We start from the raw sequence: 27,453 nt of genomic DNA, 5'->3' as shown, positions 1-27,453 counted from the left end.
ACAAGCATCACTTTCTCCAACTGTGGCTAATAGCCTTCGAAAGCCTGTTCCTTCTCAATCCTCTTTTAAACCTACCCAAGTTGTTGTCTGTCATTGTGCGAGGGAGTTCCGCAATTTAAGCCTGCGCTGTACAAAGAAGCTGCGGTCAGGCAACATCTGGGTTGCTTTTATTTTAATTTTGATTATGCGCTTTATGGTTTTTTAAAATTGTGATTTTATATTGTGAACCACCCTGAGTCCTGTGGGTATAGGTGCCACACAATTATTATTATTACTGCTACTACGGTAGTACCTCGGGTTACAGACGCTTCAGGTTACAGATGCTTCAGGTTACAGACTCCGCTAACCCAAAAATAATACCTCGGGTTAAGAACTTTACTTCAGGATGAGAACAGAAATTGCGTGGCAGCAGCGGGAGGCCCCATTAGCTAAAGTGGTGCTTCAGGTTAAGAACAGCTTCAGGTTAAGAACGGACCTCCGGAACGAATTAAGTACTTAACCCAAGGTACCACTGTAAATAGCATAGTAATAATAATAATAATAATAATGATAATAATAATAATAATACAGTGGTACCTCGGGTTACAGATGCTTCAGGTTACAGATGCTTCAGGTTACAGACTCCGCTAACCCAGAAATAGTACCTCAGGTTAAGGACTTTGCTTCAGGATGGGAACAGAAATTGTGCAGCGGCAGTGGGAGGCCCCATTAGCTAAAGTGGTGCTTCAGGTTAAGAACAGCTTCAGGTTAAGAACAGACCTCCGGAACAAATTAAGTACTTAACCCAAGGTACCACTGTAAATAGTATAGTAATAATAATAATAATAATAATAATAATACAGTGGTACCTCGGGTTACAGATGCTTCAGGTTACAGACTCCGCTAACCCAGAAATAGTACCTCAGGTTAAGAACTTTGATTCAGGATGGGAACAGAAATCATGCTCCGGCAGCATGGGGAGGCCCCATTAGCTAAAGTGGTGCTTCAGGTGAAGAACAGCTTCAGGTTAAGAACAGACCTCCAGAACGAATTAAGTTCTTAACCCGAGGTACCACTGTAATCTGAAGGTCCACAGAAGTTCTAAGAATTAGCATGCAAGAGAGATGGGCTTAGTCAAAGTCACGGGACTCTTTAGCTATATGGGGTAAACGCACACACACCGAAACTGAAAAGTTGTCTGGCTTTCATCTTCCTGCTTAAAAATAGCGCCGCCCACAGCAGCCGTTGTGAAAAGGACTTCCGTACTGTGGTCTGAGTCATTCAGAATCGCCACGACCCACATAAGTCAGGTGCCCAGGGCGATGCTAAAAGGTCCTGCGGGCTGGATCCGAACCTGGGTCCGCCTCGGATGCTCAGGGACCATGCAGAGCAGAACCCCGGCCACTGCCTCCCGAAGCTGAAAGTGCATTTGGTGGTGGCGGTTGCTGGGAGGGTGGAAGCCCGGGAGCCCAACAGTAGGTGGCGCCAGAGAGAATGGCCAGATGGTTCTAGCTTGCAGGGCGGCCAAGTTTGCAGGCGCAGCCGGACCTTGGGCCAGTTGTACATGCCATGGCGCCTTGGGGTCAATGGGGCACTGCCCCCCTCACCTCGGTCAGCCACGACCCAGCCCCCACCTGCTTGCTATGCTACTTACAACCAACCTGGGAGCTGAGCTTCTTGCAGAATTCAGCAAGGATCAACCCAAGTGTCCTGATTTTCCAGGAATGGTCCCGGGTTTACAGAAGCCACCCTGGCTTCTGATTTCATAGAATCATACAATCGTAAAGTTGGAAGGGACCCCAATGGTCATCTAGTCCAACCCCCCCCTGCAATGCGTGAATCACAGATAAAGCATCCCTGACAGAGGGCCACCCAGCCTCTGCATATAACCGTCCCATGGCTGAACAGCTCTTACTGTCAGAATGTTCTTCCTGATTTTGAGTCGGAATCTCTTTTCTTGTAAAATAAAAAATTTAAGGTTATATATATAACTGCACATATAAACCACATGTCTGAAACCCCACAGAAAAAGTCCTGGAACCATTTTGTCCCTCCCAAATTGACCTCAAATATTTCTCTGCAAGGTCGACGGAAAATGGAAAGGCCTCCCCATTGTCTTTTCCTTCACAATTCCTGTCTTAAGGGTATGTCTGTCTGTGTATGAATAGGGTGAGCCCATGACCTGGCTCAGGAACTAAGTATTTATCATTACAAAAGACTGGCCAGGCTCCCCAGGGTATCCAATCAAGTGAGCGTTAACAGGTAACCTGCCAGACAGGAGGTAAACAACGCACTCAGATTTCTGTGATGTAGGTATGATGTATCTGGGGGTGGTCTTGGACTCCAGGGCAGGCAATTTAAAATGTCTATATAAGGGCGGGCACACCTTTGTTCTGGGTCCTCCTCCTTTCCTGTGTGTGAAGGGGGCACCCTCTTGCAACAGATCAATAAAGATCAGGCTTACTAGCTGCTTTGCTTCTCAGTATTCTCTGCTTGGCCTCTGTTCTTTTCTCCGACCGATGGAGAACCTGCAAAGGACTCTATAAGGGCTCTTGTGTCCCCCATAAGGGAATAAGGGCAGGTTTTCGTTTATTACACTTGTAACCTGAAGCCACAGGTTCGAGTCCTACCCTCCCTAGCCAGAGAAAACAAGAAACCCACATCTTCTCCAGGTTTGAGGTCCATGCTTGAATGCTGGTTTCTGAAGCTGCGGTGAGGAGGTGCATTTCAGGCAAGGTTACCTATAGAGATAGAAAAAATATATATTCAGACAGACAGATTATTCCTTAACAGGTGGTTCTCAGACCTATATTGGACCCGTCCTCATCTCTGTCAACCCCTTTAAGCAAATGCCCTATTTCACAGACCGGGAAGTAGAACTCTACCAAGGAGCAGTAAGGCCCTGGAGTTGTGGGGCTGGGAGAAGGGGTCGGGGGGCCGCCAGTGGGCACCCCAACTTCTTAAGGTGGCCGAGCCCCGGATTCACGCCTCTCTGGTGTTCTGTCCTAGGCACAGTACGAAAACCCGCCCCACATCTACGCCTTGACCGACAACATGTACCGAAACATGCTCATCGACGGGGAGAATCAGTGCGTCATCATCAGGTAAGGAAACGGAGGGCAAAACAGAATGGAATCGCTATCCATGCTGAAGAGGACTGGCGGCTGAAATTGACAGAAGCTGCCAAATTGGCAAGTCCAGCTAGTGAAATTAGGAGCTGGGCATGTTTAGCCTGGAGAAGAGGAGGTTAAGGGGTGATATGATAGCCATGTTCAAATATATCAAAGGATGTCACATAGAGGAGGGAGAAAGGTTGTTTTCTGCTGCTCCAGAGAAGCGGACACGGAGCAATGGATCCAAACTACAAGAAAGAAGATTCCACCTCAACATTAGGAAGAACTTCCTGACAGTAAGAGCTGTTTGACAGTGGAATTTGCTGCCAAGGAGTGTGGTGGAGTCTCCTTCTTTGGAGGTCTTTAAGCAGAGGCTTGACAACCATATGTCAGGAGTGCTCTGATGGTGTTTCCTGCTTGGCAGGGGGTTGGACTCGATGGCCCTTGTGGTCTCTTCCAACTCTAGGATTCTATAATTCTATGGAGGCAGGATTGAAGGAGCACTGGAAAAGGTTGGTGGGTTATTTTTAAATATTGCTTTTTTAAAAAAATATTTTTTATTAAGTTTTACAATTTTGTATTCATCAAAATAACATTATGTCAAGAAGAAGAAAAAATACAATTCCTAACAGACACACTCCAACTTCCCTCAACTACCTCTTCTGGTTCTTTACACATTAACTTCTACTGCTTATTTTATTATTATTGTTATAAATAAATTTTAGTTATACCCCGCCCTCCCCAGCCAGAGCCAGGCTCAGGGCGGCTAATACCAGTAAAATGACAGTAAAAACATAATAGGAAAAGAAAAAAAACCAATTTAAAATACAGGTTAAAATGCAGTTTACAATGCAGCCTCATTTTAAAAGTAGCCCATAGATCAAAACCGTAAGGGGAGGGAAACATAAGGGTCCAAACCAAAGGCCAGGTGGAACAGCTCTGTCTTGCAGGCCCTGCGGAAAGATGTCAAGTCCCGCAATATTATACAGTGGTGCCTCACAAGACGAAAAGAATCCGTTCCGCGAGTCTCTTCGTCTAGCAGTTTTTTCGTCTTGCAAAGCAACCCTATTAGCGGATTAGCGCTATTAGCGGTTTAGGGGCTATTAGCGGCTATTAGAGGCTTAAGGGATTAGCGGATTAGCTGCTAAAAGGCTATTAGCAGCTTAGTGCCTTAGAAAAAGGGGGTGGGGAGCGGAAAAAAATCGCAGGAACTCGCAAGACATTTTCGTCTTGCGAAGCAAGCCCATAGGGAAATTCATCCTGCGAAGCGCATCGAAAAACGGAAAACCCTTTCGTCTAGCGGGTTTTCCGTCTTGCGAGGCATTCGTCTTGCGGGGCACCACTGTACCTTAATATTGCATTCTTTAAGCTGAATATTGCTATATTCTTAGCATTTTTACACCATAATTGTTTTCAATTTGCCTCTTACACTTTGCTATTTCCCTGTTATTACATCTTGATCTCTATGTTTGTTTTGTTGTGTCTGCTCAAACCCTGCTAATGAGTCCACTTCTTTACAACACTTCTGTAAATACAACATAAACGGCTCCCAGTCTTTTTTAAAGCCTCTGTTGTCCTTAACTCTAAGCCTTCCAGGTAGCTTTGCCATTTCAGCATATGCCATCATTTTAAAAAATACTGTAAAATGTGTTGAGGCGCAAGTAGCCTTAGAGTAAAACCTGTATTTGAAAATATTGTGGAGAAGAGAAGGCACAGAAGGACTGTAACAGGAAACATTATTTGGAAAATTAGGGAAAGCCGGGAGGAGGGCAGAGGGGAAGTTCAAAGTGAATTGATTGTTAATTGGAAAAAGTTGTGTTAAGCTCTTTTGAAATACAGTGGTACCTCAGGTTACAGACGCTTCGGGTTGCGCGATTTCGGGTTGCGCATCACGCCAAACCCGGAAGTACAGTGGTACCTCTGGTTGTGAACGGGATCCGTTCCTGAGGCTGGTCTGCAACTTGAAAAGAACGCAACCTGCAGCTGCACGTCTGCGCATGCATGGGTTTTGATTCACCACTTCTGCACATGCGCGTTATGTCATTTTGCACTTCTGCGCATGCGTGAGCGGCCAAACCTGGGACGTAACCTGAAGGAACATAACATGAAGCGGACGTAACATGAGGAATGACTGTACCGGAACGGGTTACTTCCAGGTTTCGGTGCTTGTGCAAGCACAGAATTGCTAAATCGTGCTTTGCGCATGCGCAGAAGCACTGAATTGCGACCCGCGCATGTGCATATGTGCGCTGCGGGTTGCAAATGTTCTTCCCACATGGATCATGTTCGCAACCCGAGCATCCACTGTATATAAATCCTTATATATTGAATCATGATCCGGGTGCTTGGCAGCTGGGAAGCCTGATGTCCTGGCAAGCTAGAGAGACCGTGGGGTTTAATCCCCACTCGGTCCCTTGCCCCGCGTCACGGCCTCTCCCAGGTTTGGGGTTGTCACGAGGGTGAAACCTGGATGCATCGAGGCTTCCCTGGTTTGCTTCAGGGGATGTGGTAGTGGGAGCAACAACTCCTCATGTTTTTATCCATGATCTAATCTAACCTTGGGGTGAGGTTACTGCTCCATGTTATACGTGGTCTGCCACTGAAGACGGTTAGGAAACTCCAGCTAGCGCAGCATGCGCGGTCCAGGTTGCTTATGGGGGCAAAACAGGTTGAGCATATTCCGGTCCAACTGCCAATCAGTTTCCGGGCCCAAACCAAAGTGCTGTTTTTGTCCTCTAAAGCATGGGTAGGCAACCTAAAGCCCGGGGGCCAGTTCCAGCCCAATCCCCTTCTCAATCCGGCCTGTGGATGGTCCAGGAATCAGCGTGTTTTTACATGAGCTGAATGTGTCCTTTTATTTAAAATGCATCTCTGGGTTATTTGTGGGGCATAGGAATTCGTTCATTTCCTCCCCCCAAAAATATAGCCCAGCCCACCACAAGGTCTGAGGGACAGTGGCTGAAAAGGTTTGCTGACCCCTGCTCTAAAGCCTTAAACAGCTCAGGATTTCAATCCCTCCAGGACTGCCTCTCTCCATATAAACCGACCCGGACCCTGAGATCATCCTCTGAGGCCCTTTTTCATGTGCTTCCTCCATGTGAGGTCCGGAGGGTGGCAACACAAGAACAGGGCCTTTTCTGTGGTGGCTCCCCGTTTGTGGAATGTTCTCCCAAGGGAGGCTCACCTGGCGCCTTCATTATTCTGTTCTAAAAAGAGGCATTCCCTGTTTTTGAATAAATGCATTCTCCGTCTCTTGCATGCCGTAGATTTTGCTTCTTCTTAGCTCAGGGAACATCTGTGTATAATGAAGGCGTCAGGCGAACCTTCCTGGGGAGAGCTTCCCACAATTGAGGAGCCACCACAGAAAAGGCCATGTTCTTGTGTTGCCACCCTCCGGGCCTCTCGAGGAGGAGGCACACGAAGGAGGGCCTCAGAAGATGATCTCTGGGTCAGTTCATATGGAGGGAGGCAGTCCTTGAGATATTGCGGCCCTGAGCCATTTAAGGCTTTATAGGTCAGAACACCCAACACCCAACATCTTTGATTATGAGCCACCTGGGAGTGATATCTGGAGGACCACAGTTTCCTCATCCCAGCTCTGGAAGATAGAAGGAGGACTCCTGACTTGCCTGAGCCTCTTTTTTATAAATATAAAAAATGGTCATCTCAGTGGCATAGTTCTGCCCAGTCTATCAACCTTCTCTGAATTCAAATGGGTGTCTCATTCCAGTGGCAAGAAAAAGAAACCCAGCAATCAGGAGACCACTTCAGCTCCCCCCTGATGGACGATCTGGGATGATTGAGCAACTCAAAACTCAGCATGAAGGTTACACAGACACTAACATACAAACATACACACTTCTTCCTCTAGCAGAAGTTCTGCTGTTGCCCTTCAAGCAGAACTCCTGGGGCAGGCGTGGGGTTTTGTTTTTTTACCACGGCTGCAGTGACTTAGGAAGAGGCCTGTTGTTAAAGGAAAAGGAAAAAATATATACTGTATAAATTTAGGGCTTGGGGGTTTTGTTTGTTTTTCCCCTGATGAGATCATTGCAACAGATTTGTTGCAAAATGTTGAGCAACTTCCCCATTGAAGTCTGTGGCGTTCTAGCAGAAGGTTTGCATTGCAAGCCAAGTTTCATGGGGCAAAGGGGTGCTTCCCATAATAACCAAAGAGGGCATCCTGGGTGTTGAATAGTGGGTAGACATAGCAGACGACACAGCAATTTCTCCAAAGCAGCTCTTTATTTGTAAGCTGGAACAGAACTGAACAGCAAACAGCTCAGCCGGCCTGCTTTTATAGGCAGCCGGCTGTCAACATTGTAGCAACAACAACCCAGGGTTTCCCACCTAAAGTAACTGATGTGGACCTGATATCTACAGTTATGTCCAACAAAATAGTCCTTTAAATACGATCTACTGGCCTTGTGGATTTCCTGGGCGGAGCGTTCAGCAGCTTCTGAGGCCATGGCCTCCTCAGTGGCTTTCTGCAGCATGAGGTCTGGCTTGGCGAGGAGATGCCGTTGCAGACGGATGTCTTGGACCCCGCAGACGATTCGATCCATCAGGGCATTGTCTAAGTCTCGGAACTCGCAGTGCATTGCAGCCTGTCGGAGGGCGGCGGTGTAGTTGTTGATTGACTCCCCCTCTGCCTGGTTCCGGTGGTAGAACAAATGGCGGGCAGCAATCTTGGACAGCTTTGGTGCGTAGTGGTTGCGGAGCTTCTCTTGAATCGTGTCCCAAGGTGCTGCCTGGACTGCTAGAGGTGCAACCAATGCTTGGGCCATCGCAAACACTTCGGGGCCACAAACGCTGAGGAGAGGCCCCGCTTCTGCTCTACAGACCCTCTTGTCAGCTTATTTGCTTGGAGGTAGCAGTCGAACCGAGTGAGGTAGGAGTCCCATGATTCAGAGGCTGGCGCAAACGGCGGTAGAGGCACAAGTGAAGCCATGATTCCGATGCCGACGTGGAGGCAATGGATGGTACACCGTGCTCTAGCCAGAACGGTCAGCTCTGAATTGGTTCTGCTCCGTGATTTCACTCAGTTTCAGCTCCGTGATTCAGCTCAGTTCAGAGGATGGCCGCATCTGGCTGTGCTCTGATGTCTACCGATCCCATCCTCGTCGCCAGTGTTGAATAGTGGGTAGACATGGCAGACGACACAGCGATTTCTCCAAAGCAGCTCTTTATTTGTAAGCTGTCACTGAACTGAACAGCAAACAGCTCAGCCGGCCTGCTTTTATAGGCAGCCGGCTGTCAACATTGTAGCAACAACAACCCAGGGTTTCCCACCTAAAATAACTGACGTGGACCTGAGTGAAAACTACATACACAATACTCCTGGTGGGCAGGGTGAGAACTTCAATGCATAACACTGGGGTCACCTTAACTTTGGTGCTTTCCCAAACCCTGGGCTTTGAGGGGAGCCAGTGGGTCTCAAACCCTCAGCAAGTTAGGGGCTTCCCCTCCAGGTAAAGACAGACTCCGGGCGGACAAAGTGGACGAGACCAAGACTGGGCCCCATGGTCAAGAGGGCGGTTTCCGCCCATGCTGTAGAGGGAAGTGTAATAAACGAAAATCTGCTCTTATTCCCTTATGGGGGACACAAGAGCCCTTCTAGAGTCCTTTCCAGGTTCTCCATCGGTTGGAGAAAATAACAGAGGCCAACCAGAGAATATTGAGAAGCAAAGCAGCTCATAAGCCTGGTCTTTATTGAACTGTTGCAACAGGGTGCTCCCTTCACATGCAGGAAAAGAGGAGGACCCCGAACAAAGGTGTGCCCGCTCTTATATAGACATTTTAAATTGCCCGCCTCGGAGTCCAAGGCAACCCCCAGATACATCATACCTACATCACAGAAAGGGTGGTCTACAACAGAAATCTGAGTGCTTAGTTTACCTCCTGTCTGGCAGGTTACCTGTTAATGCTCACTTGATTGGATACCCTGGGGAGCCTGGCCAGTCTTTTGCAATGATAAATGCTCAGTTCCTGAGCCAGGTCACGGGCTCACCCTATTCAAACACAGAAATACCCTTAAGACAGGATTTGTGAACAAAAGACAATGGGGAGGTTCCCCCACCTCCTTGCAGAGAAAACATTTGGTCAGTTTGGGAGTGAAAAGGGTTTCAGGGCGGTCCTCCGGTGCTGCTCCAGACATGTGGTTTATATATTTATGTACGTGTTTGCTTGGTACATTTATGAACATTTATTATATATAAAAGACCTTAATTTTTTTATTTCAGCAGTGAGGGACTGGTGGGGCGTGTCTCCTATCTAGGAGAAGGAAAACGGGGATCTCAAATCTCTGCTGCCTTACGGGATATATTTGGGAGTCGAAATGGTTCAGGAGTAAACACTACACAAATCCAGAGTGAAGTCCCTAAGGTGGGCAGGGCCGTCCTAAGCATATCCGGCGCCGTGGTGCAAAGCTCCCTATGTTTCCCAGAATTTTTTAGGGAGGATGGGGCTGCCAGTGGGGCTGGAGGATGTGGGCAGCAGCTGGAGGGCAGCTCCTCCGGCAGGGAAGAGGCGGAGGCTGGATGCGGCACCTCCCAGCTCAGCTGACCGCTTTGTGCCGCGGTAGCCATGGCACGGCTCCGGGCGCGGCGCTGCTTCAGCGCGGCATGGCAGAGGTGGGCAAGGGCGGCGAGCTGATGCCAGGAGGTGCCACCTCCAGCCTCCGCCTCTTCCCTGGCGCCCTCCAGAACCTGGTGCCCTGGCGCCCCGCGCCACTAGCCTCTATGGGTAAGACGGCCCTGGCGGTTGGATGGCGCCTTGCATGCCTCCTTCCAGCAACTCCTGCAGCCAAGATGGTGCCAAAGGTCTTGTTCTGCTTTCCTTTGGACGCCAGCAGGGCTGAAAGGCGGGTCTTGCCCTCTGGGCAGCCCAGGACCTCCAGACGCACTGACCAGGCTTGGGAGGTCATTTCTGTGCCCCTCACGCAGCGGTTTGACTTCACCCCCAAAGCACACTTGTCTCTCGAGACAGACGGCAGTCGACAATGCTGAACTAGGTAGGCCATGTTGGTCTGACTCTGTATACAAGGCAGCTTCTGACATTTTGACATGTGTGTTTCAGCGGCGAAAGTGGTGCAGGGAAGACGGTGGCCGCTAAGTACATCATGGGGTACATTTCCAAAGTTTCCGGAGGTGGCGAAAAGGTGCAGGTAGGTCATTTCGCCCTTTGACCCTATCCCAAGTCTGTGTTTTGTTTCAGTTCTGAAGTCTTGCTTCCTGTCCCATGGGCTAGGTCTGGGCTCCACATCTGGCTAGATGATTTGGGCCGATTTAGGATCTGGCTGTGTGTTGAGTCAGGTTCAAAGCAGCCTTCGATCGCCCCTGCTCAAGTCCGGCCGTCTCCGGAGCAATCTGGGGCTCTTAGATGGGTCAGAGGGGCTGCCAGGTCTTCCTTCGCTGATGTGCTCCCTGCAGGGAAGCTACTGGGGATGCGGTGCCCTGCAGGATCGAACCCTCTGCTCACCAGCCGGCAAGGCTAATGAAACACAAATAAATAAAAAAACCTGAACTGAACATTTGCCTTGCCCCTGAATTGGTACAGGTCAGGTTGGGGGTTCTGCAGCTCAGGATCCTGGGTTGAATTCGGAGTTATTTACTCTGTAAAAGGAGGGGAAAACTAGATTCAGGAATGCTGTGAGGGTTTAGGGCATCTCAGTTCCATTTTGCCTTGCTCTCTCATGCTCAGTTCCACTGATGTTGGTTTGTCTTCCTTCCAGCATGTTAAAGATATCATCCTCCAGTCCAACCCGCTGCTGGAAGCGTTTGGCAATGCCAAGACTGTCCGGAACAACAACTCCAGTCGATTCGTAAGTCTCTGTGGGGTCGTTGTTTGGGGAGCGAAGACTTGGAGCCTACAGTTTTGGTTGCTGCTGCTGAAAATAGGGCAGGATGGCGGACCTCAAGGCAGGGGACCAAACGCAGCCAAAATACATGCTGGGGGTTTTTTTTTAGTTGAGATTCCTACACTGAAAAACCGGATTTGCAAAATGACCTGCTGTGGGTTGCCTCCTGCTAAGTTCTACTCAGAGAGCACTTGAAACAAATGGGCCTTGGTGACTCATGCCCATTGGTTTCAGTGGGGCTACTCTGAGTAGGGCGAACATTCAGCACGAGCCTGTGTCTCCGTCTCGCCCTGCCAGGGGAAGTACTTTGAGATCCAGTTCAGTCGTGGAGGGGAGCCCGATGGAGGGAAGATCTCCAACTTCCTGCTGGAAAAATCCCGTGTGGTGAGCCAGAACGAAAGCGAGAGAAACTTCCATATCTATTACCAGGTAGGAGCTGACGAAGCAGGGCTGGGTCAGTTAAGTGTCTAGATGGGCATCTGCCTGAGAAACACATCTAATGCATTGCTGCTTGCTCGCCTGCTGTTCTGCAACCATGCTGGAGTGGCCATGGCCACCTACTGGTGGCTAGGTGAAGTACAGCGTGGTGACAGCCTTGCAATTTTATTGTAAGGTAAGAAATTAAATAAAAAAATTCCTTCCAGTAGCACCTTAGAGACCAACTAAGTTTGTTATTGGTATGAGCTTTTGTGTTCATGCACACTTCTTCAGATACCACAGGAAAGCTCATACCAATAACAAACTTAGTTGGTCTCTAAGGGGGACACGGGTGGCGCTGTGGGTGGCGCCTCAGAGCCTAGGGCTTGCCGATCGAAAGGTCAGCGGTTCGAATCCCCGCGACGGGGTGCGCTCCCGTTGCTCAGTCCCAGCGCCTGCCAACCTAGCAGTTCGAAAGCACCTCCGGGTGCAAGTAGATAAATAGGGACCGCTTACTGGCAGGAAGGTAAACGGCGTTTCTGTGTGCTGTGCTGGCTCGCCAGATGCGGCTTTGTCACACTGGCCACGTGACCCGGAAGTGTCTCCGGGTCGCGCTGGCCCCCGGCCTCTTAAGTGAGATGGGCGCACATCCCTAGAGTCTGTCAAGACTGGCCCATACGGGCAGGGGTACCTTTACCTTTTTAAGGTGCTACTGGAAGGAATTTTTTTCTTTTGTTTCGACTACGGCAGACCAACACGGCTACCTACCTGTAACTAGTGAGAAATTAAAGAAAGGTTCTTGTGCAAGGAGACACAGGGATGAGCTCACGACATGCACCACTATGCACTGACTGCCCGGCCAGAAGTAGGCATGGTCAAGCACTTTTCCATGCCCAAGATCTGTTAAAAGTGCAACTTCCAAACCTTGAGGATTATACCATCCCTGCTGCCAGTCCATGCAGAAAGAAAATTGCCTCTTCCATACATTCTCTCACCGCAGAAATCTTCGGTAGTCCTGCCATCTGTGTCTGAGTTGCATATTTTTTCTCCCCCACGTGTCTCGTTTTTCAGCTCATCGAGGGAGCCTCCCAAGACCAGAAGCACAATTTGGGGATCATGAGCCCAGATTACTACTACTACCTGTCCCAGTCAGAAACGTACAAAGTGGACGGAACGGACGACCGGAGCGAATTCCACGAGACAATGGTGTGGTCATATTTTTCCCTTCGCATCCCGAATCATCAAAACCCTGCCATTTATTAATTTCCACGTTCCCAAATCTGTAACACCCTTATATGCGCTCCCTGCCTCTCTATCAGCTCCGATGGGCACCAGCAACCACTGGCTGTTGGGGATGCGGGTGGCGCTGTGGGTTAAACCGCAGAGCCTAGGACTTGCCGATCAGAACGTCGGCGGTTCGAATCCCCGCGACGGAGTGAGCTCCCGTTGCTCGGTCCCTGCTCCTGCCAACCTAGCAGTTCGAAAGCACTTCAAAGTGCAAGTAGATAAATAGGTACCGCTCCGGCGGGAAGGTAAACGGCGTTTCCGTGCGCTGCTCTGGTTCGCCAGAAGCGGCTTAGTCATGCTGGCCACAACCCAGAAGCTGTACGCCGGCTCCCTCGGCCAATAAAGTGAGATGAGCGCCACAACCCCAGAGTCGGCCACGACTGGACCTAATGGTCAGGGGTCCCTTTACCTTTTTAACCACTGGCTGTTATTCGCAGTCAGCTATAACATGGACTTCCTCTCTCTCTCTCTCTCTCTCTCTCTCTCTCTCTCTCTCTCTCTTTCCTGGGCTTCCCCACACCACCCCAGAACGCCATGGACGTCATCGGCATCTCTGGCCAAGACAAACAGCTCATCCTACAGATCACAGCCGGCATCCTTCACCTCGGCAACATTGGATTCCAGGAGCAGGGCAACTACGCCCAGGTGGAGAGCCCAGATTGTGAGTTGCTTGCCAACCTGCATTGCAGGGGGGCTGGACTAGATGGCCCTTGGGGTCCCCTCCAATGCCACAGTTCTATGACCCTATGAAATAATTGCTCCAAATGAAGCGGTGCAAAAGGCCTGCGGAACCTCAGGCCCAGAGGGGGAGATAACATGGCCTTTCGGGACTCCGTGGCCACGCCCCTCATATCTAAACCACGCCCCTCACCAGCCCTGCTTCACAGCTGGAGAGTAGGGTGTGTGTGTGTGTGTGTGTGTAATAAAATAGCCCTAGCAGGATGTGTTTTGTTTCATGCAAAGTGGTATCGGAGGTATCGGAGATAAATGTTTTAAAATTGATTAATGATTACCATGGATAGAAGAAGATTAGGATAGCAGGGGTCAGCAAACTTTTTCAGCAGGGGGCCGGTCCACTGTCCGTCAGTCCTTGTTGGGGGCCGGACTATATTTTGGGGAAAAACAATGAACGAATTCCTATGCCCCACAAATAACCCAGAGATGCATTTTAAATAAAAGGACACATTCTGCTCATGTAAAAACACACTGATTCCCAGACCGCCCGCAGGCCGGATTTAGAAGATGAGTGGGCCGGATCCGGCCCCTGGGCTTTAGTTTGCCTATCCATGTCTTAGAGCAAAATATACAATAGTATGACCCTCCCCCCCCCCAAAGACCATAAAACCTTCATTCCCTCCCCCCTTTAATCATAGATATGAGGCATCCTTAAGACATAACTGGAATTTTAAGTCGGTGGAAGAAGATTGGAAAAAATTCAGAGTATATTTACAGAAATACTGCAAAATTAATGAATGTTAGAAGAATGCTGGAATGAAGTTATATGGTTTTAGCAGAAATGTTATAAAGAATTAAGCAAAAACTGATTGTTAATGGGCCGAAGTGGAAAATTTAAAGTTAGATCGTGTTAAGATAAATTATAGAACAAAAAATTGAGAAAGATGGAAAGGATTTGCTGAAATAGCGAATTGAACTAGAATACAAAAAAGGGAGGTGTGAGGAGGTCGATGAAACAAGTAAATGAAAGGTAAAGATATGGAAATATGGGGTGTGTTTTTAAATGTTTTTGTTTTTCTAGTTGTTTTGATGTATTGTTTTTTTGTTTTCCTTTTTATTTTTGATGTCTTGTTTGTTAAATTCTTTATTGTGTCTTTCTCTCTTTTGTTTTTTTTTCCTGTAACTATTAAACTTCTAATAAATATTATTATTTTTTTAAAAAAAGACATAACTGGAATTTTAATTCCAGTAACAATCAGGAACCGGGACGGCTTCTGTAAATCTGGGAGTGTCCCACGAGCCCCGGTGGCTGCTTACCTGTGTCTTGCGAACGGCAGGGGCTGCTTAAAATGGCTCAAGCGCTGCTGCTGGCACCATTAAAGCCCAGCCCCTTCCTCCTCTAGGCAGGGCAGGGAGAAGCCGGGAGGAGGGAGGGAGGAGGTGCCATCAGCGCTGCCATGGGAGGGAGACGGAGGGAGAGGGAAAGAACGCACAGCGATTCCCGGACCGTCCGCGGGCCAGATCCAGAAGGCAATTGGGCCTGATCTGGCCCGCAGGTTTTAGTTTGCCTACCCATGGGTTAGGCTGAGGGAAGATGGCAACTTACCCCAAGTTCGTCAGGCAACCTTTGTGGCCCAGCAAGGGTGTGCGAACCGAACTACCCTACAAGCTTGTTGTGAAGATCATTCCCTAGCCCTGAAATTCAGGGTTATGCAGTGGTCGTGAGTTCCACAGGCCTCTCTAGAGATGCTCAACTGCCTCTCCCTCCCAACCCCAGTGCTGGCCTTTCCTGCCTACCTCCTGGGGATCGACAAGAACCGGCTCAACGACAAGCTGACCAGCCGGAAAATGGACAGCAAGTGGGGGGACCGGAAGGAGTCGATCAACGTGACCCTCAATGTCGAGCAAGCGTCCTACACCCGCGACGCCCTGGCCAAGGGGCTGTACTCCCGAGTCTTTGACTTCCTTGTGGAGGTGAGGACTGGCCTCATCCTGGTCCAGGGTGTTAGGGGAGGCTGGGGCCACTGGGGCAACAGGGAGTCTTGTCTATCGCTTCCAACTCTGTGGTTCTTTGGATCCCAAAAGTGTTGGGACAAGATGGCAGCCCCTTCATAGCTTCCAACTCGATGGTTCTTTCAATAATAATAATAATAATAATAATAATAATTTATTACTTGTACCCCGCGCATCTGGCTGAGTTTCCCCAGCCACTCTGGGCGGCTTCCAACAAAGGTTAAAAATACATTATAATGTCACACATTAAAAACTTCCCTGAACACGGCTGCCTTCAGATGTCTTCTAAATGTCAGGTAGTTGTTCTTCTCTTTGACATCTGGTGGGAGGGTGCCACCACTGAGAAGGCCCTCTGCCTGGTTCCCTGTAACCTCACTTCTCGCAGCGAGGGAACCGCCAGAAGGCCATCAGAGCTGGACCTCAGTGTCTGGGCAGAACGAGGGGGTTCTACTGGGCCAAGGCCGCTTAGGGCTTTAAAGATCAGCAGCAACACTTTGAATTGTGCTCGGAAACGTACTAGGAGCCAGTGTAGGTCTTTCAAGACCGGTGTTATGTGGTCTCAGCGGCCGCTCCCAGTCACCAGTATAGCTGCCGCATTCTGGATTAGTTGTAGTTTCCGGGTCACCTTCAAAGGTAGCCCCACGTAGAGCGCATTGCAGTAGTCCAAGCGGGAGATAACCAGAGCATGCACCACTCTGGCAAGGCATTCCATGGCCAGGGAGGGTCTCATCCTGCGTACCAGATGGAGCTGGTAGACAGCTGCCCTGGACAGAGAATTGACCTGCACCTCCATGGACAGCTGTGAGTCCAGAATGACCCCCAGGCTGCACACCTGGTCCTTCAGGGGCACAGTGACCCCATGCAGGACCAGGGAGTCCTCCACATCAGACCGCCCCCTGTCCCCCAAGAACAGTACATCTTGTCAGGATTCAACCTCAATCCATTAGCTGTCATAATCAAATATAGAAGGGTGAGACTGCTCTTCTGACTCTATGGTACCTTGGAAAGCAAATATGGAAGTGTGAGAGTGAGCCATTCATCATTTCCAGTTCTATGGTTCCTTCAAAATCATTAATGGAAGGATGAGACTTGTTGGGAGAGCAGCCTGTTTCTTGCTTCCAACTCTGTGGTTCTTTGAACACCAAATATGGAAGGGAGGAATAGCCTGAGAGTGTTGGAACAAGATGGCGGCCCATTTCTTCCTTCCAGCTCTATGATCCTTTAAAAACCGAACACAGAAAGACGAGAGTCGCCTGCTCGTCGCTTCCAGCTCTATGGTTCTTTGAAATAGAGGGGTGGGGGGGACTATTCGGCAGGATCCACCATTGGTCCTACACGAGACCCCTTGAAATCCATGGAAAGGGTTTACTTGGGCACATGAAGTCCAATGGGCTTACTCTGAGTGGAACTAAGCTGGAAGCAACCCTTTGCCTTTAGGATTAGCGGGTTAACTTAGCTGGAAGCAACCCTTTGCCTTTAGGATTAGCGGGTTGGGCAAGATGGCAGCCTGCTTTGCTGCCGGTTCCTCGGTTGTCCGCTCTGCATTTATGCAACCTTCTTGTCATCCTTCCGCCATGTTTGGATGGTAACCAATCCTCCTCTCTCCTTTGCCTCAAGTCCATCAACAGAGCCATTCAGAAGCCGCACGAAGAGTACAGCGTTGGCGTTCTGGACATTTATGGGTTTGAAATATTCCAGGTAGGTGTCTCTGTTCAGAGCACCCCCCCTCTCCCCCAAGCCGCACCCCCTCTCAAGGCCCTGCTCCACACCTCCTTGCGCCTTTTCACGCGGCTGGAAACGGGTCCTTGAACTCTGATAATGCCTCTCGCTTGCTGGGGTGAAGGGTCAAGAGGGGTGTCTCTGTGGGAGGGCGGTGCAGGAGTGACATTTGCATGCACTGCCCCGCCCACTTTGACCTCTGGCCCCGCCCACTACTGCCAAGTGGCCCCCGGAAGCTTCGCCCAAGGGGAACACGGATCTCACTTTGAAAAACCACCCCAGGTTTAGAATGACCCCAGAGGGCATTGTTGGCTGCCCACTCTCCACCTTAGAGCAGATTTATGCCACAAGGTGCCATAGGAAGGCACTGGACATAGTAAAAGATCCATCGCATCCTGGTCATTGTCTCTTCGAGCTCTTGCCGTCGGGACGGAGATACAGGACGATGAAGACAAGAACGAGCCGTCTTAAGAACAGCTTCTTCTCCAGAGCGATCTCGGCCCTGAATGGGAAGCCCGGACTTTGAAAGTCATCTAATCTCCCTTGCTGTATTTTACCATATTGTTTAATTAGTGTTTTTATGGAGCAGCCAAGTAATTTCGTTGTCCCCGAAGGGGGCAATGACAATAAAGATATTACTATTATTATTATTATTATTATTATTATTATTATTATTATTATTATTATAGTTGCGGGGGTTTAATTCTCTTGCCGTCTCCAGAAACCACAATACGCTGAACTGGGCCACAGTTTGCGACCTGAACTGGGCATGTCTCTGTTCCCTGTGATATTAATAAATAATAATAATAATAATAATAATAATAATAATTTATATCCTGCCCTCCCGAGCCAAAGCAGGGCTCAGAGCGGCTAACAACAATAAAAGTAACACAGCATTCTAAAATCAATTCATTTTAAAATCAATTCAAATCAAATTAATGGCAACCATAAACTAAAGTTTTGTAAAGATTGCCAAAGGAGGGGATCAGATTCTGCCTTGGCCAAAGGCCTGGTGGAACAGCTCCGTCTTGCAGGCCCTGCGTAAAGATGTCAAGTCCCGCAGGGCCCTGGTCTCTTGGGACAGAGCGTTCCACCAAATCGGGGCCACAGCCGAAAAAGCCCTGGCTCTAGTTGAGGCCAGCCTAACCTCCCTGTGGCCCGGGACCTCCAAGATGTTTTTGTTTGAAGATTGTAGGGTCCTCTGTGGGACATACCAGGAGAGGCGGTCCCGTAGGTACAAGGGTCCTAGGCTGTATAGGGCTTTAAAGGTTAAAACCAGCACCTTAAACCTGATCCTGTACCCCACCGTGAGCCAGTGCAGCTGGTATAGCACTGGGTGAATGTGATCCTGCGGCAAGAACCCCGTAAGGAGCCTCGCCACGGCATTCTGCACCCGCTGGAGTTTCTGAGTCAGTCTCAAGGGCAGCCCCACGTAGAGCGAGTTACAATAATCCAGTCTGGAGGTGACCGTCGCGTGGATCACAGTGGCTAGGTCAGGGCGAGAGGAGTAATGCCTTTTAATCTATCTCCTCCCATCAGAGAAATGGCTTCGAGCAATTCTGCATCAACTTTGTGAATGAAAAGCTGCAGCAGATCTTCATTGAGCTGACCCTGAAAGCAGAGCAGGTGAGGTCTACGCCAGGGTTCAGAAGGGCGAATGCAACGCTCCAGACCACTTTATACACAGAGCCTAGGACTTGCCGATCAGAAGGTCGGCAGTTCGAATCCCCGCAACGGGGTGAGCTCTCGTTGCTCAGTCCCTGCTCCTGCCAACCTAGCAGTTCGAAAGCACGTCAAAGTGCAAGTAGATAAATAGGTACCGCTCCGGCGGGAAGGTAAACAGCGTTTCCGTGCGCTGCTCTGGTTCGCCAGAAGCGGCTTAGTCATGCTGGCCACATGACCCGGAAGCTGTATGCCGGCTCCCTCAGCCAATAAAGCGAGATGAGCGCCGCAACCCCAGAGTCGGCCACGACTGGACCTAACGGTCAGGGGTCCCTTTACCTTTACTCTTCCCTTGCATTTTCTTCTGGCTCTTCCCACCTGCAATAGACAAGTCATTAAACATTTAAACGCCTTTAACCGGTTTGTTGTTGATATCTATGCATGCCACCTTGAATGTATTTTAATATAGAAATGCAGAGTCTAAATGAAATGCATAAACATACCCTGCTGGCTTGCCTGCCCAATATTCTGCTGTAATGCTGGAGCTACTGCAGCCATCAACTGCAGAGTGATGACAGCCTTACAACTGTATTATATAGTAAGAAGCAAAAAAGTCGGAGTTTGGAAAGGGTTTCCTCCCCCATCCCCTTTCAAGGTGAAAAGAGGGGGTTTTCTAAAAACAAAATCAACAAGTGTGCCCACCCCATACATCAATCATGGTGACATCAAGAGTTAACTCCTCAATTCTTGATATATTATGGTTTCTTTAAAAATAAAAAACCTCGCATTTCCAGCTCGTTCTCTTTGCCTTAGGAAGAGTATGTGCAGGAAGGGATCAAATGGACCCCAATTGAATATTTCAACAACAAAGTGGTGTGTGACCTCATCGAAAACAAGCTGGTAAGAGAGCCCCTCCCCAAAAAAGTCCCCTTTTACATAAAAAAGTGTAAAGGAATGGTTGAGCATAGACTGCTATACCCTGTACATTTAAATCACATGACTTCCTCCAAAAAAATAATCCTGGGAACTGTAGTTCACCCCTCAGAGAGCTATGATTCCCAGCACCCTGAACCAACGACATTTCCCGTGGTTCTTTGGCATTCATGGGCTTGCGATGGGTGGTGTGTACACAGCTGTACTCAGAGGAAGCCCATTCAGACTTAAGGGCATTTGTCCCTTAATTCCATTTGTTTTAACACATCTGCTCTGAGTAGAATTTAATTGGGTGCGACCCAAAATGTGTGCATAGAGTGTCAGAAGTTCAGCCTACACTCGAGTAGGACCCTGGCAGAGACACATGCCCAACTAGCATGTTCCCTCCCTCCTGGTCGATCGTTCGGAAGCTTCAAAAGCTTTTGTCAGCCCGAACATCACAGCGACTGATGCCAACAGACACCGGCACACTTAGAGATCCGCAGAGTTTGTGCAGTTGTGTAACAGACCTCAGCAACTCAGCATTTTGGCTAATCTACTTTACATATAAACACACCCGGAGCACTGCAACATGGCTCCCTCTCTCTCTAGCATCAGACAGCAAAGAGAAAAAGAACAAAGCGCAATCGTCCCGCTTCACGGAACACAGGAACACAAACATCCTGTCTCCGTTACTTCCCACACTGTGGAGTCAAAACATACACCGCCATGTGATAGACAGCAATCCCACGACTGCAATCATGGAGCAGGAATTCTAACATAGAGAGCAGGCAAAACACAAGGAGGTTAGGCGGAACAAGACCTGTGGCTGAATGCCAGCAAGGCTGAAGCAGGACGTAATTAGCCCCCCTCCACTCTTTTCTTCCAACTCCCAGAATCCTCCGGGCATTATGAGCGTCTTGGACGACGTCTGCGCCACTGTGTACGCCAAGGGCGACGGCGCTGACCAGACACTCCTTCAAAAGCTGCAGTCGGCTGTGGGGAACCACGAACATTTCAATGGCTCCAACATGGGATTCATCATCCACCATTATGCTGGCAAGGTCTCTGGAGCTCTGTGGGGCGCTATTCTTATCTACATCGGTGGTTCCCAATTAGCTAATTTGCTATCCTCGCATTATTTTACTTTTAAAGCCCATTTTTAAATAAAACTCTTGCGGATCCTTCCCCCCTTCATTTCATTTCTGCACATGCAGCATCTGCTAGGGATTCTCTGTTTGTGACTCCTGCATTGCAGGGGGTCAGACTGGATGACCCTTGGGGGACCCTCTTCCAACTCCGCCGCCCTAAGATTCCATGGCGCTCGTTTCCAGGTGTCCTACGACGTGAGCGGCTTCTGCGAACGCAACCGGGACGTGCTCTTCACAGACTTGATCGAGTTGATGCAGAGCAGCGAATTGTGAGTTGCCGGGATCCCGGCGGTCGTGAGTTTCCCCGGAAACATCTGGCAGTTAGAAACAGGCTCTGGGAATTTGCTAGATCCCGGATGGGAAACCAGCAACGCTCCTGGGAGGTGAAATTCAGTGGCTTCTGGAGGGGCTGCTGGTTCCCCTATCCTCAACAGAATAAGATTTAGTCCCTGCAGCATGCAAGAGATGGAGAGACACATCTGTTTAGAAGAGGCACTCAGTTCTGAGCTACATAGAGATTATCTGTTCAGAAGAGGCATTCTCTCCTCAGGTGTGAGTGAGTCCAGGGCAGCTGTTTACCAGCTCCATCTGGTACGCAGGATGAGACCCTCCCTGCCCACGGACTGTTTCACCAGAGTGGTCCATGCTCTAGTTATCTCTCGCTTGGACTACTGCGATGCGCTCTATGTGGGGCTACCTTTGAAGGTGACCCGGAAACTACAACTAGTCCAGAATGCAGCAGCTAGACTGGTGACTGGCAGCAGCCACTGAGACCATGTAACACCAGTCTTGAAAGACCTTCATTGGCTCCCAGTACGTTTCCGAGCACAATTCAAAGTGTTGGTGCTGACCTTGAAAGCCCTAAACAGCCTCGGTCCAGTATACCTGAAGGAGCGCCTCCACCTCCATCATTCTGCCCAGACACTGAGGTCCTGGCAGTTCCCTCACTGTGAGAAACCAAGTTACAGAGAACCAAGCAGAGGGCCTTCTCGGTGGTGGCACCCGCCCTGTGGAACGCCCTCCCACCAGGTGTCAAAGAGAAAAATATGTCAGGAGTGCCCTGATGTTGTTTCCTGCTTGGCAGGGGGTTGGACTCGATGGCCCTTGTGGTCTCTTCCAACTCTATGATTCTATGATTCTATGAAAAACAACTACCAGACTTTTAGAAGACATCTGAAGGCAGCCCTGTTTAGGGGAGCTTTTAATGTTTAATAGGTTATTGTATTTTAGTGTTCTGTTGGAAGCTGCCCAGGGTGGCTGGGGAAACCCAGCCAGATGGGCGGGGTATAATTAATAAATTATTATTATTATTATTATTATTATTATTATTATTATTATTATTATTTAGAATAGTTAATCCCACCACAACCACCTGGGGGCAGTACCACCCACATTGCAAACCCCTGCTCTAACCACTACACCACACTGGCTATGCCCAGGGTCAGGGACAAGCAGGGAGGAGGGGAAGTGGGATGGACAAAAATATTTCAGAATTAACCAGCTGTCCTGAGTTGTGTTGACAACAGGGGACTGTTTTGCCCTGGTGGCATCAAAGTCACCGCCGTTTGAGGAAGGTAGACCCTACCTAGATGAGGAGGCTCTCCTGCCCATCTATTCAACCTTTAGAGAAGACATCTGAAAGCAGCCTTGCATAGGGAAGCTTTTTAAGGTTTAAGGTTTTATTATGTTTTCATATATGTTGGGTACACTGGCTTTGGGGCTATGTGTGTACTCTCACACTCTCACCCAGCTTCTGCCTTAAAAATGGAGCATGAAGTTTCTAGACCTCATGAGTGCGCTTGGGAAAGTACATGGCACTGATTGCTAATAATAATAATAATAATAATAATAATAATAATAATAATAATAATAATAATACCAACTCCCTTGGTCTGACTGCCTTATCTGCTACCTCAGTTCTCTCTTTCGGGGAACGTGGGGTGGGGTTTATTGGCTTGACATAACCAGGCCCCCAAACCTTTCGCCTCCCAGCGGGTTCATCCGGGGACTCTTCCCAGAAAAACTCGACGCGGATAAGAAAGGGAGACCCACCACAGTGGGAACCAAAATTAAGGTGAGTCTTTGTTTGGCTTGATCCGTTTCATAGCTGAAGCTAGGAAACAGTAGAGTGGGATAAAACTATCCATGTATTATGAAGTCCAGAATCGGAGGCAGAAGCGGGAGCGGAGGGAGACCAAGAGGCAGAGATGAGTCTGTCTAGTGAAGAGTCACGGATTTCTCCCCCTCCTGCTGCAACCAACTCCCCTCCCTCTGGTCTCCCAGAACCAGGAGAGGCATGAAAAGGGAGGAGGAGAGGTTGGCTGCACGAAGGCATAGTCTCCGATTGCTTGGGGAAAGTCCCGGACAGAAGGGGTCTTAGATGGTTGTGGGGAGGCAGGGACCTTCAAGACCCACTGAAGAAGAGTTGCTGTGCTCATTAGGCCTGGTGCTGCTGTTCAGATCCTGCTTTTCCTAATAAAGAGTTAACCCCGCTTTCTTCCTGCGATTGACTTCCGGCTCATTCCTGTCATTTGCCCCCTGGGCTGGGTAACACCAAAAAACTTGTGTCTTCTGCTGTCCATCAGGCAATGGCTTTTCCCACCTGCCTTGCTCCACCGTCCAGCCCAAGATTTCCCAGACTTGGATCTCCAGCTGTTGTTGGACTACAAGTGCCATCATCCCTAGTTAGCAGGACCAGTGGTCAGGGATGATGGGAATTGTAGTCCAAGTTTGGGCAATCCTGATCAAGCCCTGGGAGCCTTTCCCAGACTTTGAGAATAGCAAAAGCAGCTGGGAAGAGTATAGTGTGACTTGCCATTATTTTTACTTATTATAGTTTAGCTATTCTTTCTTGTAACTGATAAGTGTAAACTGTTTAATTATAATCTGTTGATTCAATTTTATTGTTTATTATTGCATTCTAATTGATTATTGAATATAGCTTTATTTGATATAAGTTGTTTATTTTAAGGGACACGGATGGCGCTGTGGTCTAAACCACAGAGCCTAGGGCTTGCTGATCAGAAGGTTGGTGGTTCGAATCCCCGCAATGACGGGGTGAGCTCCCGTTGCTCGGTCCCTGCTCCTGCCAACCTAGCAGTGCGAAAGCACACAGTGCAAGTAGATAAATAGGTACCGCTCCGGCGGGAAGGTAAACGGTGTTTCCGTGTGCTGCTCTGGTTCGCCAGAAGCGGCTTAGTCATGCTGGCCACATGACCCGGAAGCTGTACGCCGGCTCCCTCGGCCCATAAAGCGAGATGAGCGCCGCAACCCCAGAGTCAGCCACGACTGGACCTAATGGTCAGGGGTCCCTTTACCTTTACCTTTACCTGTTTATTTTAAAGTTATTGTGACCTTATTTGTATTGGATCAAATTGTTATGCTGAATGTTTGATGTTTCGTTATGTTTTTATATGTGTGGCTGGGGCAACAATGCCAGACGGGCTGGGTATGAATATTATTATTATTATTATTATTATTATTATTATTATTATTTCCCTAAAAGAGGCAGGCCAATGATCTGGTGAACACCTTGATGAAGTGCACCCCCCACTATATCCGCTGCATCAAACCCAACGAGACCAAGAGACCAAGAGACTGGGAGGAGAGCAGGTAAGGAAGGACGGTGGGAGACCCAGACCTGAGAACTGAGAACATGAGGAGAATCCTGCTGTGTGACATTTTAATGTACCGTATTTTTCGCTCTATAAGACGCACCAGACCACAAGACGCACCTAGTTTTTGGAGGAGGAAAACAAGAAAAAAAATATTCTGAATCTCGGAAGCCAGAACAGCAAGAGGGATCGCTGCGCAGTGAAAGCAGCAATCCCTCTTGCTGTTCTGGCTTCTGGGATAGCTGCGCAGCCTGCATTCGCTCCATAAGACGCACACACATTTCCCCTTACTTTTTAGGAGGGAAAAAGTGAGTCTTATAGAGCAAAAAATACGGTATTTTTAATCTTTGTTGGAAGCCGCCCAGAGTGGCTGGGGAAACCCAGCCAGATGGGTGGGGTATAAATTATTATTATTATTATTATTATTATTGTTGTTGTTATTGTTATTATTATTATTATTATTATTATTGAATGTCTCATCTCAGAAGAGGCATTCTAGAGAGGGAGAATGTGGATATAAAAGTTTTGTTAACATATCATTTCCAACATTCATATAACATAATTTCTTATCTTATACATTATTTCTGACTTCCGTCAACGCCTCTGATGATTTTCCGTTTTTATCACTTATTCTGCATTTATTAATTTCTCTATTACACTTAATTATCATTAACCAATAATTCTCCTCATAATCTTTCTTGCAATATTTCAAATAGCCCACCTTACAAAACTTCTTGCAGTCCTACTAGCGTAATCTGTTCATCACAATTACTTTTCAAATAGTTCATATATTTGCTCCAGTCCTCTAAGAATCTCTGATCCCGCAGGTTTGGAATCCTTCCTGTTAATTTATCTAGTTCTGCATTGTTCATCAATTTCATCCTCCATTCTTCTTTTGCCGGTAGTTCTTCTTGTTCCCATTTTTGTGCCAATAATATTATTGCTGCCGTCATCGCATATAAAAACAGCTTACAATCCTATCTATTTATATCATCTCCTACAATGTCAGAGAGGCAAAGAAAGAATTTCACAGGAGAGAGAGAGAGATTAACATTAATGAATGTTAGAAGTATATTGGAATGAAGTTACACGGTTTTAGCAGAAGGGTTATTAAGAATGATATGAACATTAAGTGTTAATGCGTTAAATTGGGAAATTGAAAATTAAATTGTATTATGATAAATTAAAGATTAAATTGAAGAAGAGGGAAAGGATTTGTTGAATTAGATAACTTGAACTAGAATACAAAAAAGGGAGGTGCGAGGAAGTCGAGGAAATAAGCTAATGAAAGATGTGGATATAAAATTTGGATGTGTGTTTTTACTTTTGTTTCTTTTTTATGTTGTATTGTTGTATTGTTTTTATTTCAGATTCTATTGTGGATGTATTGTTTGTTGAATTTATGTATTGCTTTTTTCCCCCTTTTGTTTATTTTTTATTGTCTTTCTTGTTATAAGTATAAAATACCCAATAAAAACCTTATTTAAAAAAAAAAAGAATTTCACAAATGCATATATCTTAAGACACGTTACCTTCTGGGTCAGACGAAAAGGCACACAGGCTGGCAAGCTGCACCTTAGAAGAGGCATTCTGGAGGGAGATTGGAATGCCTCTTCTAAGACACTCTTGACAACAAAGAACCAAGGCACCTCTTCCTCTTTTTCAGGGTGAAACACCAGGTGGAGTATCTGGGGCTGAAGGAGAACATCCGAGTCCGCAGAGCGGGCTTTGCTTATCGCAGGCTCTTCCACAAATTCCTCCAGAGGTAGGCAGAGACCAGAGTGGAAACGCAGCCAGATGGGCGGGGTATAAATAATCAATTATTATTATTATTATTTTATTATTACTTCCTGGGGGTCGGAAGTGGGGAGGGGCTGCCGGGCTGGGCTTCCATGCTTTTTCACCTTTATAACAGAAGGTGGGTTCTGCAGACCCCCAGTACACCCCTATTAAGTAGTGGGTGGACATAGCAGACGTCACAGAGATTTCTCCAAGTAGTTCTTTATAAGTAAGCTGGAACTGAACTGAACTGAATAGCTCAGCCGACCTGCTTTTATAGGCAGCCGGCTGTCAACATTGGAACAACAACAACCCATGATTTCCTGCCTAAATTAACTGATGTGGACCTGAGTGAAAACTATATACAGTGGTGCCCCGCAAGACGAATGCCTCGCAAGACGGAAAACCTGCTAGACGAAAGGGTTTTCCATTTTGGAGGTGCTTCGCAAAACGAATTTCCTATGGGCTTGCTTCGCAAGACGAAAATGTCTTGCGAGTTCCTGCAATTTTTTTCCGTTCCCTACCCCCTTTTTCTAAGGCACTAAGCTGCTAATAGCCTTTTAGCAGCTAACCCGCTAATCCCTTAAGCCTTTAATAGCCACTAATAGCCGCTAAACCGCTAATAGCGCTAATCCGCTAATGGGCTTGATTCGCAAGACGAAAAAACCGCTAGACGAAGAGACTCACGGAACGGATTCTTTTCGTCTTGCGAGGCACCATTGTAATCTATTATTATTATTATTATTATTATTATTATTATTATTATTATTATTATTTTATTATTACTTCCTGGGGGTCGGAAGTGGGGAGGGGCTGCCGGCCTGGGCTTCCATGCTTTTTCACCTTTATAACAGAAGGTGGGTTCTGCAGACCCCCACTACACCCCTATTAAGGAGTGGGTGGACATAGCAGACATCACAGAGATTTCTCCAAGTACAGTGGTGCCTCGCAAGATGAAAAGAATCCGTTCCGTGAGTCTCTTCGTCTAGTGGTTTTTTCGTCTTGCGAAGCAACCCCATTAGCGGATTAGTGGCTATTAGCTGCTATTAAAGGCTTAAGGGATTAGCGGATTAGCTGCTAAAAGGCTATTAGCAGCTTAGTGCCTTAGAAAAAGGGGATGGGGAGCGGAAAAAAACCCCCAGGAATCGCAAGACATTTTCCGTCTTGCGAGGCATTCGTCTTGCGGGACACCACTGTAGTTCTTTATAAGTAAGCTGGAACTGAACTGAACTGAACTGAATGGCTCAGCCGACCTGCTTTTATAGGCAGCCGGCTGT

General features: G+C 48.0%; 1 protein-coding gene across 1 annotated transcript in view; it reads left to right on the top strand.

Annotated features, from left to right (window-relative positions):
* MYO1F (myosin IF) overlaps positions 1 to 27,453 on the top strand; it is a 60,109-nt gene that overhangs the window by 16,321 nt on the left and 16,335 nt on the right. Inside the window, exons 3-18 of the mRNA XM_083421414.1 lie at positions 2,784 to 2,873; positions 2,989 to 3,083; positions 10,167 to 10,254; positions 10,822 to 10,911; positions 11,245 to 11,376; positions 12,436 to 12,570; positions 13,180 to 13,312; positions 15,104 to 15,300; positions 16,957 to 17,037; positions 18,598 to 18,684; positions 19,534 to 19,620; positions 20,529 to 20,696; positions 20,967 to 21,052; positions 22,776 to 22,857; positions 24,289 to 24,395; positions 26,064 to 26,162. Of these exons, the coding sequence (XP_083277540.1) occupies positions 2,784 to 2,873; positions 2,989 to 3,083; positions 10,167 to 10,254; positions 10,822 to 10,911; positions 11,245 to 11,376; positions 12,436 to 12,570; positions 13,180 to 13,312; positions 15,104 to 15,300; positions 16,957 to 17,037; positions 18,598 to 18,684; positions 19,534 to 19,620; positions 20,529 to 20,696; positions 20,967 to 21,052; positions 22,776 to 22,857; positions 24,289 to 24,395; positions 26,064 to 26,162 (1,757 nt within the window). The remainder of the gene's footprint in view (positions 1 to 2,783; positions 2,874 to 2,988; positions 3,084 to 10,166; positions 10,255 to 10,821; positions 10,912 to 11,244; positions 11,377 to 12,435; positions 12,571 to 13,179; positions 13,313 to 15,103; positions 15,301 to 16,956; positions 17,038 to 18,597; positions 18,685 to 19,533; positions 19,621 to 20,528; positions 20,697 to 20,966; positions 21,053 to 22,775; positions 22,858 to 24,288; positions 24,396 to 26,063; positions 26,163 to 27,453) is intronic.

The sequence above is a fragment of the Podarcis tiliguerta genome, assembly GCF_965153285.1.
Source record: "Podarcis tiliguerta genome assembly, chromosome: 18".
NCBI classification, from domain to species: Eukaryota; Metazoa; Chordata; class Lepidosauria; order Squamata; family Lacertidae; genus Podarcis; species Podarcis tiliguerta.
This window is presented reverse-complemented; position numbering and strand designations above follow the sequence as displayed.